Source organism: Engystomops pustulosus, chromosome 9 (genome assembly GCF_040894005.1).
Source record: "Engystomops pustulosus chromosome 9, aEngPut4.maternal, whole genome shotgun sequence".
In the NCBI taxonomy this organism is placed as follows: domain Eukaryota; kingdom Metazoa; phylum Chordata; class Amphibia; order Anura; family Leptodactylidae; genus Engystomops; species Engystomops pustulosus.
The window spans coordinates 28,884,233-28,902,372 of record NC_092419.1 but is presented as its reverse complement, the minus strand read 5'-3'; the positions used below and the strand labels follow the sequence as shown (position 1 = coordinate 28,902,372).

General features: G+C 42.5%; 2 protein-coding genes across 2 annotated transcripts; both read left to right on the top strand.

The window, feature by feature from the left end:
• The first annotated feature begins 299 nt into the window (after positions 1–299).
• Positions 300–1,232, top strand: LOC140076434 (olfactory receptor 5V1-like). Its single transcript, XM_072122964.1, has one exon. The coding sequence runs from the start codon at positions 300–302 to the stop codon at positions 1,230–1,232; it is 933 nt and encodes a 310-aa protein (XP_071979065.1).
• A 14,818-nt stretch (positions 1,233–16,050) lies between these two features.
• LOC140076433 (olfactory receptor 5V1-like) lies at positions 16,051–16,977 on the top strand. Its single transcript, XM_072122963.1, has one exon. The coding sequence runs from the start codon at positions 16,051–16,053 to the stop codon at positions 16,975–16,977; it is 927 nt and encodes a 308-aa protein (XP_071979064.1).
• Positions 16,978–18,140: the final 1,163 nt, after the last annotated feature.

Genomic DNA, 18,140 nt, shown 5'->3' with positions numbered 1-18,140 from the left:
TGACGCCTGATCACCCACCCGTCTCCTGTCCCAGCACCTGATACAGCACTGGGACATAGGGATCAGTGGGTGTGCCAGGAGCCCGAATGTTGTTATTTTTGTAATAGTCGGAAAAACCTCTTTAAATACCTAACAGATCCCATTTGTAATATAGGTGTGTTATATACGTTATTGCCTTTTTAACCCCCTCAGATACACGGGCTTCAGTGTTAATGTCTAGTCTGCACTCCTATCTGGACTTTGTATTACCGATAATCTATAAGCATTTTGTTTGCAGATTGTATTAGTAATCTGGACGTATGGATGCAGCAAACCATTCAGCGTTGACCTTCTTCATTATTAAGGGCATTTCAGATGTTCCAAAGTTACGAATTCTAATCTTTTTCTTGGTTCTCTTTATTTATCTCCTTACTATTGGTGGCAATTTGACCATCCTCTTATTGGTGTGTACGGACCCTCACATCCATACTCCCATGTACTTCTTCCTATGTAACCTGTCCATCCTGGACATGTCCTCCAGCACCGTTACCCTTCATAAACTCCTTATTAGCTTTATGTCTGGTGACAGGACGGTTTCTTTACAGTCGTGTTTCGCTCAAATGTATGTCTACACGTCTCTGATGTGCAACGAATTGCTGATACTGACGGCCATGAGCTATGACCGGTATGTTGCCATCTGTAACCCATTGCGTTATACCACGATCATGACTCGATGTGTATGCTCCTTGTTGGCCGCCGTCTGCTGGGCTTTTGGCTTTTTAGAATCTGTTCCCCATATTGTTTTAATATCTAGATTCACTTGTTATAAATCTAAAGAGATAAATCACTTCTTCTGTGACATTATCCCTGTAGTAAAGCTTTTCTGTAATGATACGTCCCTGTCTGACTCTTTGATTTTTATCTTTGGAGTCTTCTTCGCCACCTTCCCCTTTCTTCTCACTTTCATCCCTTATATTTTTATTATCCGTACCATAATGAGCATCCAGTCTACCAGTGGGAAGAGTAAAGCCTTCTACACATGTTCTTCTCACCTAACCGTGGTCATCCTCCTCTACGCGACGCTTGTCTTCCAGTACCTTAGACCCGTTTCTATGAACTCTTTGGAATCCAACAAGCTTTTCGCCTTGTTCAACACAGCGACAGTTCCCATGCTTAACCCATTAATCTACAGCCTGAAAAATAAAGACATAAAAGCTGCCCTGAAACACAGATGGTTTAAAATGATAAAGTAGCTGTAGAATTATTCATTATTGGGTAGATGCACAATGAATGTATACATGTCTATAATTACGCCAACTTTAATGAGCTGGATTGGTTTTAAGCAGTTTAGCCATGTCATTGTTTTCACTGCTCCGAACACCTGCAGTAGTAGAAAAAACATACATTCTCAACCCAAGCTATGGTTGAATTGGTACAAATAGCTTTAAACCCTTAACGCCAAGGCCCTTTTTCGTTCTTGCGTTTCCATTTTTTACTCCCCACCTTCAAAAATCTATAACTTTTTTATATTTCCATGTTTTTTTTATGAGTAACAAAATGCACTTCATAGTGATGGTATATAATATTCCATATCATGTACTAGGAAGCAGGAAAAAAAATTCCAATTGCAGTGAAAATGCTGAAAAAACACATTTGCGCCGTTTTCTTGTGGGTTTGGATTTTATAGCTTTCACTGTGCGACCCAAATGACATGTCTACTCCATTAATTGGGTCGGTGCAGTCACGGGGATATCAAATTTGTATAGGTTTTATAATGTTTTCATACATTTACAAAAATTAAAACCACCTGTACAAAATAAAATTCTTTTGCCGCTAATAACTTCCTACTTCGGTGTTCGGAGCTGTGGGTGGTTTAATTTTTTTTTGCGACTTTTGATCGTGTTTTCAATGCTACCATTTTTAGCACTGTATGGCCTTTTAATTAATTTTTATTGAATATAATTTTCAAAAAAGTGGTATTTTCGACTTTGGGCGCTATTTTCCGTTATGGTTTTAAACGCCGGGAATCACCGTTATTATATTTTGATAGATAGATTTGATAGATACCTAACATGTTTATGATTCTTACTGTTTATTTAAATTTATCAGTTCTAGGAAAAGGAGGGTGATTTAAATGTTTAGGTTTTTATAATATATTTTTTCTCTAACTTTTTTCTTTTTAACTATTTTTAGCCCCCCTAGGGCACTTTAACCCTAGGTTGTTTGTGTGATCCTAACATATGCTGCCATGCTACAGTATGTCAGTATATGGGGATTTTCCTCATCATTCATTACAATGTGCAAATTGCACATTGTAATGATTAGGTTAAAAATAGACAGCCTCAGGTCTTCAAAAGACCCAAGGCTGTCATGGCAACCGATCACCATCCCCCCCAATGACGTCACAGGGGTAGGGGATCAAATCCAAGATAGCGGCAGCTCTGTTGGCGGCATTTATATGGTGGGTGTTTGCTGCAATATGCAGCTGACGCCCACCTTGTATGGAGAGGGCTCAGCGGTGAGTCCTCTCCATACAACCACAGCCGGCGTAATAGTACGTTACATGTCGATAAGGGGCTACAATCACCTTCAAATCGGCTATATTAAACGAATAATGTCATAAGGTCAAGGATCGCTTGAGGTTTTAGTGGTCAGACTAAAGCAATAAACATTAGGAACCATGAAAGTTCTCTAAAGTACCTCATATGTAAAGATACAATAGTTATATTTTGTTCATGTACCATTTTTGCGGTACATATACAACATACAACATAACATATTTATTCACTTTTATTAATTCTTTCTGGGCGACAATGAAAAAAAATTTCATTTTTTTTTAATAAAAATGTTTTTCCCATTTAATGCATAGATTCTGTAACATGTCACCTTACTTCTTTGGGTCAGTATGATTAAAGCTATACCAAATATTTGGGGTTTTGTTTACACAAATTAAAAAATATTGTTTTTAGGGTCATCACATACCAAGATCCATAACTTTTTCTGTGACTCCTACTTTCCCTGCAGAATGAGTTTTTATGGTACAATTTTAAGGATACTTTTGAGCTATGAATTACCGTACTTTTTTATTAACTTTTCTTGAATGGTAAATGGTAGGAGATGGGTTAATGTTAAATCTTCCCTCTGAAAAATATTCAGGTCTTTCAGTGAAGAAGTTAAATAGAAATTCTTCAATGATTTCAGGGCACGCAGACACCTTCATCAGGTAAGCTTGTAAATTTCTAACCTTGCCCGATGAAGGGGTCTGTGTATCCTGAAAGCTTGCACCGAATATAACTTTTCTGGCTAGCCAATAAACAAATCATTCCTTAAAGGAAATCTATCACCAGGATGAAGGATTGTAAACCAAGCACACTGACACACTGGTGTGTGCCCCCTCTGGAAGGATCTGCTCTTCCTGTCGCTTCATATGCCTTCGTTTTTAAGAAAAAGAAGTTTTAAAAACTATGCAGATGAGCTTTCGGGGCTCCAACCTTCATTGACATCTATAGAGTCTGGACCCCCTGAGGCACATTTGCATAATTTGTGAAACCTTTTTATTGTAAAAACAAGGTCCTGAGAAGTTAAAAGAAAAGCAGAACCTGCCAGAGGCACTCACCAGTATGTCAGTGTGCTTGGTTTATAATTCTTTATCCTGGTGGTAGATTTCCTTTAAGCACTTTTGTATTGTTTACACAAAAGTATTTAACATCATAGAAGAATTTTTATTTTTCTTGGCTAACACGGTACTTCTACATTTTTCTCAACATAAGATGTTCTGCAGAATCCGAGGTGAGGAGATTGGGGAGGGGAGTTGTTTTGGAGCATGTCCGATTTTCTCCAGTATTTCCGCTCCGTACATCCCATAGAAGTCTATGGGAATGTTTAAAATGTGTTGCATATGTGCTCCATATACTGCTATATATACATGCAGTATCCAAGGAAGACCAGAACCAGTGGGGGGGGTGCATTCTTTCATCCAGCCAATATTAGCCATCTATCATTTGCCATCCCACCAAATTATTATTATACGATACGGATACAGTAACGTACAGATGAAACACATGACATATATACCAATTTAAACAGCACTGAAATGCAGGACTGGGGAATTCAGACTTTTGTGTGACAGGGGCCTTAGAGTGATTTATTATACCTATTTATCACTTCCTGGCTTCAGGATCAAGGACACTAAGAGCGCAATCAATCGCAATGTCAGGCAGCATAAGATTTCTATGACCTCAGGATCATTTTGTGAAGGAGGTCCGTAATTACAGCAGCTCTGTGAACTGGCACACTGAAATCTGCCGTATATTTACGTAATGTGGTCCTGAAAGTTTTAATCCCTTCCCGCACCCTGACATTATTCTACGTCATAGGATGCAGGTATTTCCCGCACCATGACGTAGAATTACGTCATGGCGATCGCTGGGGCTCTAAAGCTGCAGTACACGGTAGCTGGGATCTCGCAGTAACAGCCGGGATCGCAACAATCGCGATCCCGTCTGTTAAACCCTATAGACGCTGTGGTCATAGTGTGCTGAGCGTTGCCATGGCAACCCTAGGGCTGCCTTCAGTAGCAGCCTGTTAGGATTGAGCACAGTGCACAATCTAACAGAGCTAATGTCAGCCTATGCAGAATGCTTAGGCTGACTATGTAATGTGCTGCAATACATTAGTATTGTAGTATATTACAATTAACAAGTGATCAAATGATATGGGACAAAATAAAACAGTAAAAGAAAGTTAAAAATAAAAAGTGCAATTAAAAAAAAAAATTCAGTTATTTAAAAAGAATAAAAGTCCCCTGAAGTCCCATCCCATGCAATAATCAAATAAAACATAAAAAAGTGAAAATCACCCAAAAAAACCACAACGTATTGGGTATCGCAACGTCCGTAACAACACGTACGATGAACGGCGTAAAAAAAAAATGCAAAAAATAAAACTCACAAAAATTATAAAATTTTCACATCTGACCTCAAAAAAAGCGCATAAAAAGTGATCCAAAAGTAACATTTACCCCGACAGGATAACAAGAAAAAGTACAGCTTGTTCCGCAAAAAATAAGCTCCAAAACAGCTCTGTAAACAAAAAATATACATATTTTGCCAATTGTTTCATGGCAATCCAAAAACAAGCTAATTTATCACAAAATTAGTTCTATATTCTGCAAAACAAGTTAACCATAAAAAAGACATATAAATGGGGTAACGCCGTAATCGTGGTGACCCATAGAATAAAGATAACACATTATTTTTATGGTATGGTGAAAGTCCGGAACAAGTAATGCTAAAAATCACAAACAAGAATTAATGATTTTTTTAACCACTACCAAGAAAGAGAATAAAATCTGATTATTAGCTATTGAGCCCCCCGTAAATGATGTACCTAAAAAGTGGATCTCATCCACACAAAAAAATAATCCCCCATATGTCCAAATTACAAAAAAATAAACACTTTATAGCCTGTAAAATGTGACAATGCAGATCTGCTCTGAATGGCGCAGCTTCCCTTCTATGCCCAGCTGTGCGCCCATACAGAAGTTTACCAACACATATGGGGCATCCTCATACTCCGGAGAAATTGGGGAAAAAACTTTGTGGAGTTTTTCGTCATTTGATATTTTGTGACGGTTTAATTTTTGGTCAAAAAATTATATGGGCTTAAAAAAATGACACCACCTTGCAAATTACACCTCCATTTTGTTTTAACCCCTGTGAAACGTCTTAAGGGTTAACACACTTCTTAAAGTAGATTTTTCACACATTGAGGGGTACAGTTTCTATATATCTATAGTTTTGCATAATGTACAGGGTTTTACTGCTGTTTAGGCCTCTCAAAGTCAGTTAAAGCTGGTGCCTCTAAATAAGGGTTTTAATGATTTTCATAAAAATCTGAAAAATTGCACCAAAAATTTTGAACCTCCAAACGAACTAGAAAATAGAGAGGATGCAAAAAGAAGCCGATGTAAAGCAGACATTTTGGAAATGTTGGTTATAAAGTTACTTGGGTGCTATGACTATCTGCCTGAAAATCAGTACATTTTGAACTTTGAAAATGAATAATTTTTTGGAGTTTTTGCCAAATTTCCATTCTTTTCATAACTAAACACAAAAGATATCATCAAAATGTTTCTATTACATTGAAGTACAATGTGTGACGGGAAAACAGTCTCAAAATCCTCTGGATATGTTAAAGCGTCACAACGTTATAACCTCCTATAATGACGCAGGGCAAATTTAAAAAATCGGGCCCTAAAATGGCTTAGACTAATGGGTTAAATTGTATGTCTATTCTGGTAGAGAACGCAGCCATATCTTTTAGATTTTTGGGTTTGACATATGCCTTCTACTGCCTTTTTTAGTATTATTGAAGGTGCAGTGATTGAAAGAACTGGATTTAATTTATTGATGTGTTCACCAAGTGGAATAAGTACATTTATAATATTTGGTCGGCCACAAGCGCTGCAGACAGGCGGTGATGTCACCAGGCTCTCTGCTAATCTCGCGCATGTGCGTGAGCAACACACCCTGCCGACGTGGGCGAATATCAATGAGTGGACGCGCATATTTTATCTTCGGACAGAGCCAGGAGGCGCTCGGCTAGCGGAGGCCTGAGCGCCTTTGGCTCATTTGCACAATGTTATAAAGTCTACCAAACAAGAAAAAGGAGGAACAAAATGCCAAATGCAATATGTTTAAAAAAATGAATAAACTTTATTGATTACATATTAAAATGTGTCCATATAAAAGGAAAAATGGCTACAGGAGGGACAGAAGTTTACAACAGCCAGGAACCACAGTATGCAGATAATCAATGACTGGCAATAGGGCATATTTAGTACTTATCATACATGATATTACAGTGTTATATAAGCCCAACCGGTGCACAGTAATAGTAACCCAGTTGCTGCAATCATGGCAGCTGTTGAAGTGTGTATTGGTAACACAACACGTGTTGCTGTGTACCGAGTGTCTGGAACCATAGTTACCTGGATTGTGAGATCCCCAAAGCGCGTTTCAACCCGCCGGTCTTTTACAGATGTTTAAAGGTGTCACGTGCCCTGCGTTGCCCTGCAATGCCCGCGCGTCTCCCCTGTTTCTGCTTCTGGTCCGTTGGCCGTGCACGCGCGTCTCCGGGCTCCTAGGGCACATGCGCCGCCTTCAGCAGATTTAAAGGACCAGCGCACCATTAATTGGCACTGTCTATTTCCCACAATGTTATTTAAACTGGCCTCTTCCTGCACTCCCTGCCAGATCTTTGTGCCTCACAGCCTTAGAACAAACTTGTTTCCCATGACCTTTGTGATTAGTGTGGTTTCCTGTTGTGACCCCTGACAGGCCCGGCGTCAGCACCCGGCTGACCCGGGAAAGTGCCAGAGGTCCAAAGGGGCCCACCCACCACGGTCTATTACTTGCCCGTGGGCCGATCTCCCCTGAATGCAGGCCGCATAGGAGGTGGGCGGAGAGGTAGTGGGACGGGCCCCCTGCCCTACCCACCTCACATGTGACCTGCCCAACCTACCCACCTCTCCTGTGAAGCGGCGCGTCCCGCACCTCGTGTCAGGTCCGGCCTTTGCGCCGGCCTGCACACCTCGCGTCCGGCCTGCACAACTCATGCCTGGCCGGCCTGTGTGCCTCATGTCCGGCCTCATGTTTCTTCCAAGAATGGCAATACCTGTCATGTGGATGTCAACTGCTGTTTCACCGAACAGCAATTTGGCGACAAATGTTTTGTGGTGTCACAGCATACTTGAAGAGCCCCTGAAGTACCAGAACAATAGAAAACTCCTAAATATGACACAATTTTGGAAACTACACCCCTCAATTAATTTATCTAGGGCTATAGTAAACATTTTAACCCCCAACATGCTGGCCAAAATCTAATACAAAATAAATGGTGCAAAATAAAAATTAAATTTTAAATATGCCATTTTAGTGCCAAATATATTTAGCCCAACTCATGCCACTTTAGACAAACACCCCAAATCATTCTGCGGGTTGTCCCTGTCAAGATTCGGGATGCGTGGATCCACTGGACCACCGCGGAAGGTGGTACTAGCCGTCACCTGGGACTGTAGTCTAAGTGGCACCTGGTCTTCACAGGCCAACAACAGGAGGTCCTGGCAGATGGGAACGGGAACACAGGCACACGGGACACGGGAACTCAGGAGCAGGAACCCACGAGAGCAGGAATGCAGGAGACACAGGAACGCAGGAGACACAGGAACGCAGGAGACACAGGAACACAGGAGACACAGGAACGCAGGAGACACAGGAACACAGGAGACACAGGAACGCTGGAGACACAGGAACGCAGGAGACACAGGAACGCAGGAGACACAGGAACACAGGAGACACAGGAACGCAGGAGACACAGGAACACAGGAGACACAGGAACGCAGGAGACACAGGAACGCAGGAGACACAGGAACACTGGAGACACAGGAACACAGGAACGCAGGAGAATCGCTAGGGAGCTTTTTCTAAAGCTTTGAGGCACAAAGATCCAGCAGGGTGTGCTGGGAGAGGCAGGTTTAAATAGCCTTATGGGAAAATGTCCAGCGCCAATTATTGTTGCGCTGGCCCTTTAAATTTCATGAAGCCATTGCGTGCGCGCCCTAGGGCATGGGGATGCGCATGGATGGAGTGAAGCCGCTACTCGGGAGCAAGAACAGCTGAGTGGCGCTGCACCTGCGGGCAGCGAGGGGCACGGGGCCCTCGCTGCCCGCAGGTGCAGCGCCACTCAGCTGTTCTTCTAGTGTGAAACTATGCACAAGTGTCAGCAAGGTAGTGGTGGTCATGATGTGGTGGTAATATTTAGCTTTAGTGTAGTTGTATTTGAAAGCTATGTATGTGGCATTGGGCAAGTCTTTGTCTTTGTTCATAGACAAACTTGCAAAGAATCAGCCATACGGCTAAATATGAATGTGTTGTTGGTATAGTATTTATACATTCGGAGCACCACTGTGCAGCAGCCCCACCCCTCCATGAGTCTGTATCTGTAAACAACGGACCATAAGAGAAATCAGTAATAGCCAGGAGACAAAGCTAGCGCAGTGCCAGGCTAAACTGAGGAGGATAACATAGAAATGACTGCACATAGGTAATGAAGATAATGTCAGAGTTGCGGATATACTGTAAACCTAGCAAAATATCCTGGTCATTAAGATGGAAAACGGGTGTGGAAGTAAGGGGTAAAAATAAATACCATATATACTCAAGTATAAGCCTAGTTTTTCAGCACAAAAATGTGCTGAAAACCCAAACTCGGCTTATACTCGAGTAAAAAAATATATCAAAACTCACCTTTCCGGCTTCCCCCGCTGCTGGCTATACACTGGGGGATATGGGCTGGCAGGCTATATACTGGGGGGCAGATGCTGGCTATATACTATGGGGCAGGGTCCGGCAGGCTATATACTGGGGAGGCTGTGACCAATGCATTTCCCACCCTCGGCTTATACTCGAGTCAATAGGTTTTCCTAGGTTTCTGTGGTAAAATTAGGGGCCTCGGCTTATACTTGGGTCGGCTTATACTCGAGTATATACAGTATATTAAAAACACATTCTTTTTACTGTATTGAAATAACAAGAAATGTTACCTGTTAAATACTCCTGCTTTTGTATGGACCTGTACAATAAAAATAATACAACACGGTGAAAGGTATAAGAGAAACAAGGTGCTAGTAATGTTCTCGACGCACAAAAATAATGGCATAAAAAGTGATCCAAAAGTTGTATGTTCTTCAGAGCAGTATCAATAAAAAGTGGGACGAACAAACTCTTTCAGCAAGAAAAGAAGCCAAAGGAAAGGAAATCTCAACCAATTCCATCAATGTAAAAATAAAACTAATTTAAAGGAGTTGTCTGGAGTTTTCTGCTTTCTTCCAAAAACACAAGGATGCAGCACTTTTTCCAGTCAAATTCCAGAAGATTTTTTTCCTATGATTTGTGGGCTTATTTCTTATTTGTGAAACATATTGTACTTTTTGGTGATGTCCATTTAGGGTGCCTACTAAAAAGGATTAAAAATAATACAAATTCTGGTGTTTTATTTTAAATGTCTGTGATCAATTTTTCACTCCAATCATGGCCGTTGCAGAAGTAGCCCTTCTGTCACTGTATTCCGAGTTCCTGCTCCTATTAAACAAGCTTAGCTTCTGAGCCCGTCCCAGCACCGAAAGGGACTATAGGTCATGGTATGTTAAATTTGCTATTGCTATATGTCAATGTACATTCTATATGTCAGTGGCGCAAAACCTATGAAAGGGGGCACTCCTCTCTGTGGGCACCCAGTCCTCCACCCTCCACTCCATTTGCCTGACAGGAATCAAGGCCTTATCCTGCATTCTTGGCTGCCTGAAACCGCAAGAGGAGGCGTGGATTTAGCTGGATTATCATTTGAGTTATTGCTCCAGGTCCTTTTACTCTGGCAGGCTACTACAGGAGACTGGCAGGCTACTACAGGGGGCTGGCAGGCTACTACAGGGAGCTGGCAAGCTACTAAAGGGGGCTGTCAGGCTACTACAGGGAGCTGGCAGGCTACTACAGGAGGCTGGCAGGCTACGGCAGGGAGCTGGCAGGCTATTTGGCTACTACAGGGGGCAGCTAAATACTACAGGGGGCTGGCTGGCTATATACTGGGGCTGTGACCAATGCATTTCCCACCCTCGACTTATACTCAAGTCAAAAAGTTTTTTCTAGTTTTTTTGTGTTAAAATTAGGGGTCTGGCTTATACTCTCCTCGGCTTATACTCAAGAATATACATTGTGAGTAGATGTACAATAGCACTAGAAGTGAAATCTGCTTATTTTTGGCTTTCCCACTAAATCATTTAAATAAGAATTAAATTCAACACAATAAAAGTATAAATTACTTTAATATTAATGAGTTATTATATGTTTTCCTTTTTTATTAATGTTGTGCAAAAAAAAAATCTAATCTACTGAGAATTTCCCTCTGGAGTGTTCTCTGCCTTCTCCGTTCTTATAAATATTCCTGTAATATGTACATTGTGTATATGTAAATGGAATCTGTACAATCAATTATTGTCTCCAGGACTCATTTCATACTGAGATAGAAGTTGACCATTTTCCAGAATAGTTGCTTTTCATTTGTATATTTCAACATGATCAAAAAAACTCCTCCTGTATGATCATATATAACCTGTCCAATTTGATCCATGAAACAGGCAGTCTCATATCAGCGTAAGTAAATTTGTTTTTATCAGAGCCGCTCCCATACAGTACAGAACACCCCATACATTCTGTAGCTTTTAACATGGTAAATTCACAGACTAAGGAGCCCTGAATTCTGATTGATGAGCCCGGATACACTGACTAAAGGGACAACCCTGCGCACCAGCCGTACAGAGAGAGGCATCATTATAGGAAACCTGCCATGAGGAATCTGCTATCATTCGTAATTTACATATTACTAAAATAAAGTTTTTAACAAGTTCAGTTCAGGTTTATTAAATTACAGATTAGGGCAGAGGCCGGCCGGAGGAATCTACCATCAGATCTACTTCTGATTGTAGATTCCTCATGGTAGGTTTCCTTTAATCTGTGCTTCAGTTCCCCAGACAGTCGTGTATGTTTCACAGGCAAAAAGTTATACTGAAGATCCATTTTAGTGACTCCACGTGGAGTTTTCTCCGAGATGGACGTCTCTATTCTCATCCCCTTGGCCCCTTTCCACCCTGTGTTCTACCTTATGTGCTCTCTTCCCCTCCCTTTAACCCCACCCTTCCCTATTTGTGTTTCCCTTATGTTTCTCCCTTCTCTGATCGTCTATTGTGTTGTATGTGGTTTACTGTATGTTATTCAACGGACAAAGATTTTCATATCTTTTTTGTTACCTTTAGTGGGGGATAGCCTCAAATCTCTGTTTCATCTTTACATAGTGCAGAGGCCTCCCTTAAAATTGAGATTTTTCTGCATTTTCATGACTATAAAATTTGTAGACTCAGACTGAAAACATCAAAACTATGAATTAGCACAAGTGGGATGATATACTTAAGGGTGAAGCAACTGAAAATATGTCTATATATGTCTATATGTATATTCTAGGTCCTTTTGCTTTGATTCCTGCTTTGCACACTCTAAGCATTCTCTTGATGAGCTTCAAGAGGTAGTCACCTGAAAAGGTTTTCACATCACAAGTGCCCTGTCAGGTGTAATAAGTCGGATTTCTTGCCTTATTAATGGGGTTGGGACCATTAGTTGTGTTGTGCAGAAGTCAGGTGGATACACGGCTGATCGTCCTACTGAATAGACTGGTAGAATTTGTATTATGGCTAGAAAAAAACTGAGGTCTAGCAGCAGACACATCTCTACAACAACTGGTAAGAAGATACTGGGGCAAATTTACTTACCCGGTCCATTCGCGTTCCAGCGGCGGCTTCTCCGCTCTGGATTCGGGTCCGGCCGGGATTTAATAAGGTAGTTCTTCCGCCGTCCACCAGGTGGCGCTGCTGCGCTGAAAGTAAACTCATCGCGCCGGAATGCACCGAGCTGGACCAGGTGAAGGTAAGCGGTCCTTATGCGACACATTTTCGGTTTTTAAATGCGGCGGTTTTTCCGAATACGTCGGGTTTTCGTTCGGCCACGCCCCCCGATTTCCGTCGCGCGCATGCCAGCGCCGATGCGCCACAATCCGATCGCGTGCGCCAAAATCCCGGGGCAATTTAAGTACAAGCGGCGCAAAACGGAAATATTCGGGTAACACGTCGGGAAAACGCGAATCGGGCCCTTAATAAATGACCCCCACTGTGTGCAGCAGCCTTCATGGTAACATAGCTGCTAGGAAACCACTACTAAGGACAGGCAACAAGCACAAGAGACACAAGGAACGGACATTAGACCAGTGGAAATCTGTGCTTTGGTCTGATGAGTCCAAATTTGAGATCTTTGATTCCAACCACTGTGTCTTTGTGCGAAGCAGAAAAGGTGAATGAATGGACTACCTGCCTGGTTCCCACCGTGAAGCTTGGAGAAGGAGGTGTGATGGTGTAGGAGGCTTTGCAGGTGACACTGTTGGGGATTTAAGGTATACTGAACCAGCATGGTTACCACAGCATCTTGCAGCGGCATGCTAGTACATCCGGTTTGCCTTTTGTTGGACAATGACCCCAAACACACCTCCAGGCTGTGTAAGGGCTATTTTACCAAGAAGGAGAGTGATGGGGTGATACGCCAGATGACCTGGCCTCCACAGTCACCAGACCTGAACCCAATCAAGATGTTTTGGGGTGAGCTGGACCACAGAATGAAAGCAAAAGGGCCAACAAGTGCTAAGCATCTCTGGGAACTTCTTTAAGACTGCTGGAAGACCATTTCTGGTGACTACCCCTTAAAGCTCATCAAGAGAATGCCAAGAGTGTGAAAAGTAAAGCAAAAGGTGGCTACTTTGAAGAACCTAGAATATAAGACTTATTTTCCGTATCACACTTTTTCTTGAAGTATATAATTCCACATGTGTTAATTCATAGTTTTGATGCCTTCAGTGTGAATCTACAATTTTTATAGTCTTGAAAATACAAAAAACTATTTGAATGAGAAGGCGTGTCCAAACTTTTGGTCTGTGCTGTATATTTACTTCCGTTACTACCTGTGATATGTGTCTAATCACCTTTTACAATTACAGATTGTTGTAATTACTTATATTTCTGGCATTGCCAAAATCACAATACAATTAATTGAACAGAAACAATTTTCAACAGCCAGGAAATAAAGTCAGCACTGGAAACATTTATAGGACTCAGTTTCCATGAGTGAAATAATCAATACTAGATACTGGTCCCAAGAAGAAAAGTCCTGTTAAATGGAGCTACGGTATTGCTCCATTTAAAAGGAGTTCATAATCAGTTTTCACCATACAAGGCAATAGGTAGAACCCCCGGAGAGCTGTGTATCTATACCTTTGTGTGTTAGTAACAGTGGCATAGTGGATTTTGGGATTGAAGAGATGCACACGGAAGCACACACGCCTGCAAACTGAGACATGGGTCGCAGGGGCCCCCGTGACAGAACCCCCCCCCCCCCCCTTCATCCTACCGCTTTTTTTTGGCATGAAGGAACCTCTGAAGAACACCAAGATCCAGAATGTTGTCTTCTGGCTCCCAAGACCTCTCCTCCGGCCTGAACCCCTTCCAGTCGACAAGAAAGAACCGCTTGCCTCTGACCAACTTCATGCCCAAGACCTCGTATACCTCATAGACATCGGTGGAATCTGCCTCAGGAGCTGGAGACAGTACTTGCCGTACAGGATGACAAGCTTCAGAAGGGAGACCTGGAAGGAGTTTGGGGTGATGGGAGGAAGGCGCAGCTTGTAGGTCATGGGGTTGATGCGTTTCCTCAAATGGACCCAGATAGTGAGGACTAAGCTTGTAGCTTCAGCTTGAATCTTCAGCCAAACGTATCTAGAAGACAGCCACACCTGGAGAGAAGACTAGAGGAGACTTGCGTCTCTTGTCGGCCTGGGTTTTTTTGTGCGGGCGGACACCTGGAGTAGAGACTGCCGTGTTTGCGCCCAGATGGACTTGAGGTCTTGAACCAATTCCTCCATGGCAGAGAACATCAGAAGGCACTGACAGAGGAAGAGGTGGGCATGGATGTAGTCAAAGAAGACAACAAAGGAGGGAGAGGCACCGGAAGATTCAAAGTCCAGAGAATATATGAGAATTCTGCCCAAGGTAAGAGAGTAGACCAATCTTGACATAGGGCTGTAGATAGCCCAGAGTCTGGTTGACTCTCTCCACTTGCCCGTTAGTCTGCGGATGATACCCAGAAGAGAAGTCCAGCTTAACCTGCAGGTGGCTTCACAGGGACTGTCAGAACTTGGAAACAAACTGGACCCCTCAATATGAGACGATGTGTTGAGGAAGTCCATGAAGTCCATGAAGAAATATGTCAAGGAAGAACAAGCTGGCAAGGCGTGGAGACGACGGCAGACCTGGCAGAGGCACAAAGTGGGACATCTTGGAGAACCGATCCCTTACCACCCAGATCACTGTATTACCGGAAGAAGGTGGGAGATAAAGTCCATGGCTATGTGAGTCCATGAGTCTTGACGACTTGTTAAAGGCACAGGAAACACAGGAACTCACAAAATCTCAAACGTCCTTGACCAGATCTGGCCACCAGTAGTAACGAGATATGAGAGCGATAGATCTCTGGACTCTAGGGTCCCCAGCTACACGAGAGCAATGTCCCCAAGTTAGTATACTCTTCCGAAGAGCTGGTCGGACATAGGTTTTGCCAGGAGGAAGCTGCTGTACGTCCACAGGAGCAGCAACAACCCGGCATTTTGAAGGAACGATATGACAAGGAGACGGTTTTTCCCAAACAACATCAGAGACACCTGGAACAACATTCTCCAGCTCGAATGGTTTCTTCGTATCAGGCAATGTGAGAACTGGGGCAGAGGCAAAGGCAGACTTCAGCTTAGTGAAAGCTTCTTCAGCCACCGGGGACCAGAGTCTAGGATTGGCATTCTTCTTGGTCAGCGCCACAATAGGAGATACAGGGGAAGAGAATTGTGGTATGAACTGCCGTAATAACTCCCAGTGATGCTGGGAGCCCAAGGCACCATCCACGAAATTCCAGGAGTCCAGGAATCCCACAAGTCCAAGAAGACTGAAACTTGAACTAGGTCACATGTTCCAAAACTTTCAGACGAGTAGAAGCTTTGCTCTCACCTAAGATGCTTCTCCCGAGACATGGGTCGCTGGGGCACCTGTGACAGGAGGAGAGTAAAACAAAAAAAAACAAAAAAAAAGCAGCTCTCCCAAGCCGAGCTGCTAAATTTAATTTTTTTGTTATAGTCGGAAACCCCGTTAAATACCTTACATATGCCATTTATGCCATCGCAGATTTGTAATATATGTGTTTATATATGTTATTGTCTTTTTAAACCCCTCAGACACATGGGCTTCAGTGTTAATGTCTGGTCTGCACTCCTATAGGTTGATAAAGTACTACATCCATGACTATAATTTTGATGGTTTTTGTATTACCAATAATCTATAAGCATTTTGTTTGCAGATTGTATTAGTAATCTGGACGCATGGATGCAGCAAACCATTCAGCTTTGACCTTCTTCATTATTAAGGGCATTTCTGATGTTCCAAAGATACAAATTCTAATCTTTTTCTTGGTTCTCCTTATTTATCTCCTTACTATTGGTGGTAATATGACCATCCTCTTACTGGTGTGTTCGGACCCTCACCTCCATACTCCCATGTACTTCTTCCTATGTAACCTGTCCATCCTGGACATGTCCTCCAGCACCGTTACCCTTCATAAACTCCTTATTAGTTTTATATCTGGTGACAGGACGGTTTCTTTACAGTCGTGTTTCGCTCAGATGTTTGTCTTCACGTCTCTGGTGTGCAATGAATTGCTGATACTGACGGCCATGAGCTATGACCGGTATGTTGCAATCTGTAACCCATTACGTTATACCACGATCATGACTCGATGTGTATGCTCCTCGCTGGCCGTCGTCTGCTGGGTTTTGGGCTTTTTAGAATCTGTTCCTCATATTATTTTAATATCTAGATTCACTTGTTATAAATCTAAAGAGATAAATCACTTCTTCTGTGACATTATCCCTGTAGTAAAGCTTTCCTGTAATGATACGTCCCTGTCTGACTTTTTGATTTTTATCTGTGGACTCTTCCTCGCAACCTTCCCCTTTCTTCTCACTTTCATCCCATATATTTTTATTATCCGTACTATAATGAGCATCCAGTCTACCAGCGGGAAGAGTAAAGCCTTCTACACATGTTCTTCTCACCTAACCGTGGTCATCCTCCTCTACTTGACACTTGTCTGCCAGTACCTTAGACCCGTTTCAATGAACTCTTTGGAATCCAACAAGCTTTTCTCTTTGTTCAATACAGCGGCAGTTCCCATGCTTAACCCATTAATCTACAGCCTGAAAAATAAAGACGTAAAGGCTGCCCTGAAACACAGATGGTTTCAAAGATAAAGTAGCTGTAGAATGATACATTATCATGTGGATGCATAAAAAATGTATACAATTGCAACACCCCTGCCAATGCATAAGCTAGGTGGTTGTTGTGAATAGCGCCCACTCCTTGTCAAGATCTGTTGAGTCTGCGCAACTCATTCACAAGCTACTGCTGGGTAAACTTAGTAATTGCAACTTGAAGTCACTGCCTGGTAAGACAGGAGCTAAGCATGTTAAATGTTGTTATCCAATTATATTCTTTGTACCATTGTAAAGCAAACTATAAGCTGGTTGGAGGGTGCTACCACCTGACCAAGGGAGTATAAAAACCCCTGGTGGGTGGTAGCACATGGTCCTGCAGTTTAGTCTTGAGTTTTAGTAAGCAGAGTGAGAAGCAGGTCCAGTGTGCAGCTCCTACAGAACTGACATCCAGACACAAGAAAGAAGCAGATGTGCCACTGCCTGACACTCTTAGGGCAAGTCAGGAGACTAAGCCCCAGAGCAGAGGTCCCCCATCCACACTCAGCTTCATCTTTACCAGCCCAGCCTGAAGTTGCTACGAGGCTATGAGAAATTCTTCCTATAGACCAGCTATCTCCATCAAACTTCCAGCCTATTGATTCTGCTGCTACTATTAAGGCCGTTGCCTACCAATTGGAGTTGAATAAACATAATATTACATTACAAAGAACAATCAGTCATATGGAACAATAGGAGTGAGGGCCCTGCTCAGACAGACTAGGAGGGTGAGGGGGTTGACACAAGAGGTAAAATAACTTGTAGAATGGTCCAGCCATTCTTTATAAGGGAACAATATCAAATAATTTAATAAATAATTTAATAACTAAAAATTCTGCTGCTTGAACCAGCCATTACGCGCCATCTTATATACAAGGTCCAAGGTGCAGAGAAGCCTGGAGCTCGGTATATATCTGCTGTTTGCCGAATAACAGGCGGGAGATAGGACATAGGATGGATCAGTAAAGGGAGAAGTGACATTTCATGGAGTTAGCAAGTGTGATAGGCTTGCCCAAAGAGACGGGTTTTAAGAGAACATTTGAAGCTTTGGAGGGTGGGTATTAATCTGAGAGTCCAGGGAAGGGCATTCCAGAGAAGTGGAGCAACTTGGGAGAAGTCCTGGGGACGTGCATGAGAGGTTCAAATTAAATTAAGGTAGAGAG

What these genes read in the sequence shown, in the direction of transcription:
- LOC140076434 (XM_072122964.1), top strand. Translation starts at nt 300, where the DNA reads ATGGATGCAGCAAACCATTCAGCGTTGACCTTCTTCATTATTAAGGGC.
- LOC140076433 (XM_072122963.1), top strand. Translation starts at nt 16,051, where the DNA reads ATGGATGCAGCAAACCATTCAGCTTTGACCTTCTTCATTATTAAGGGC.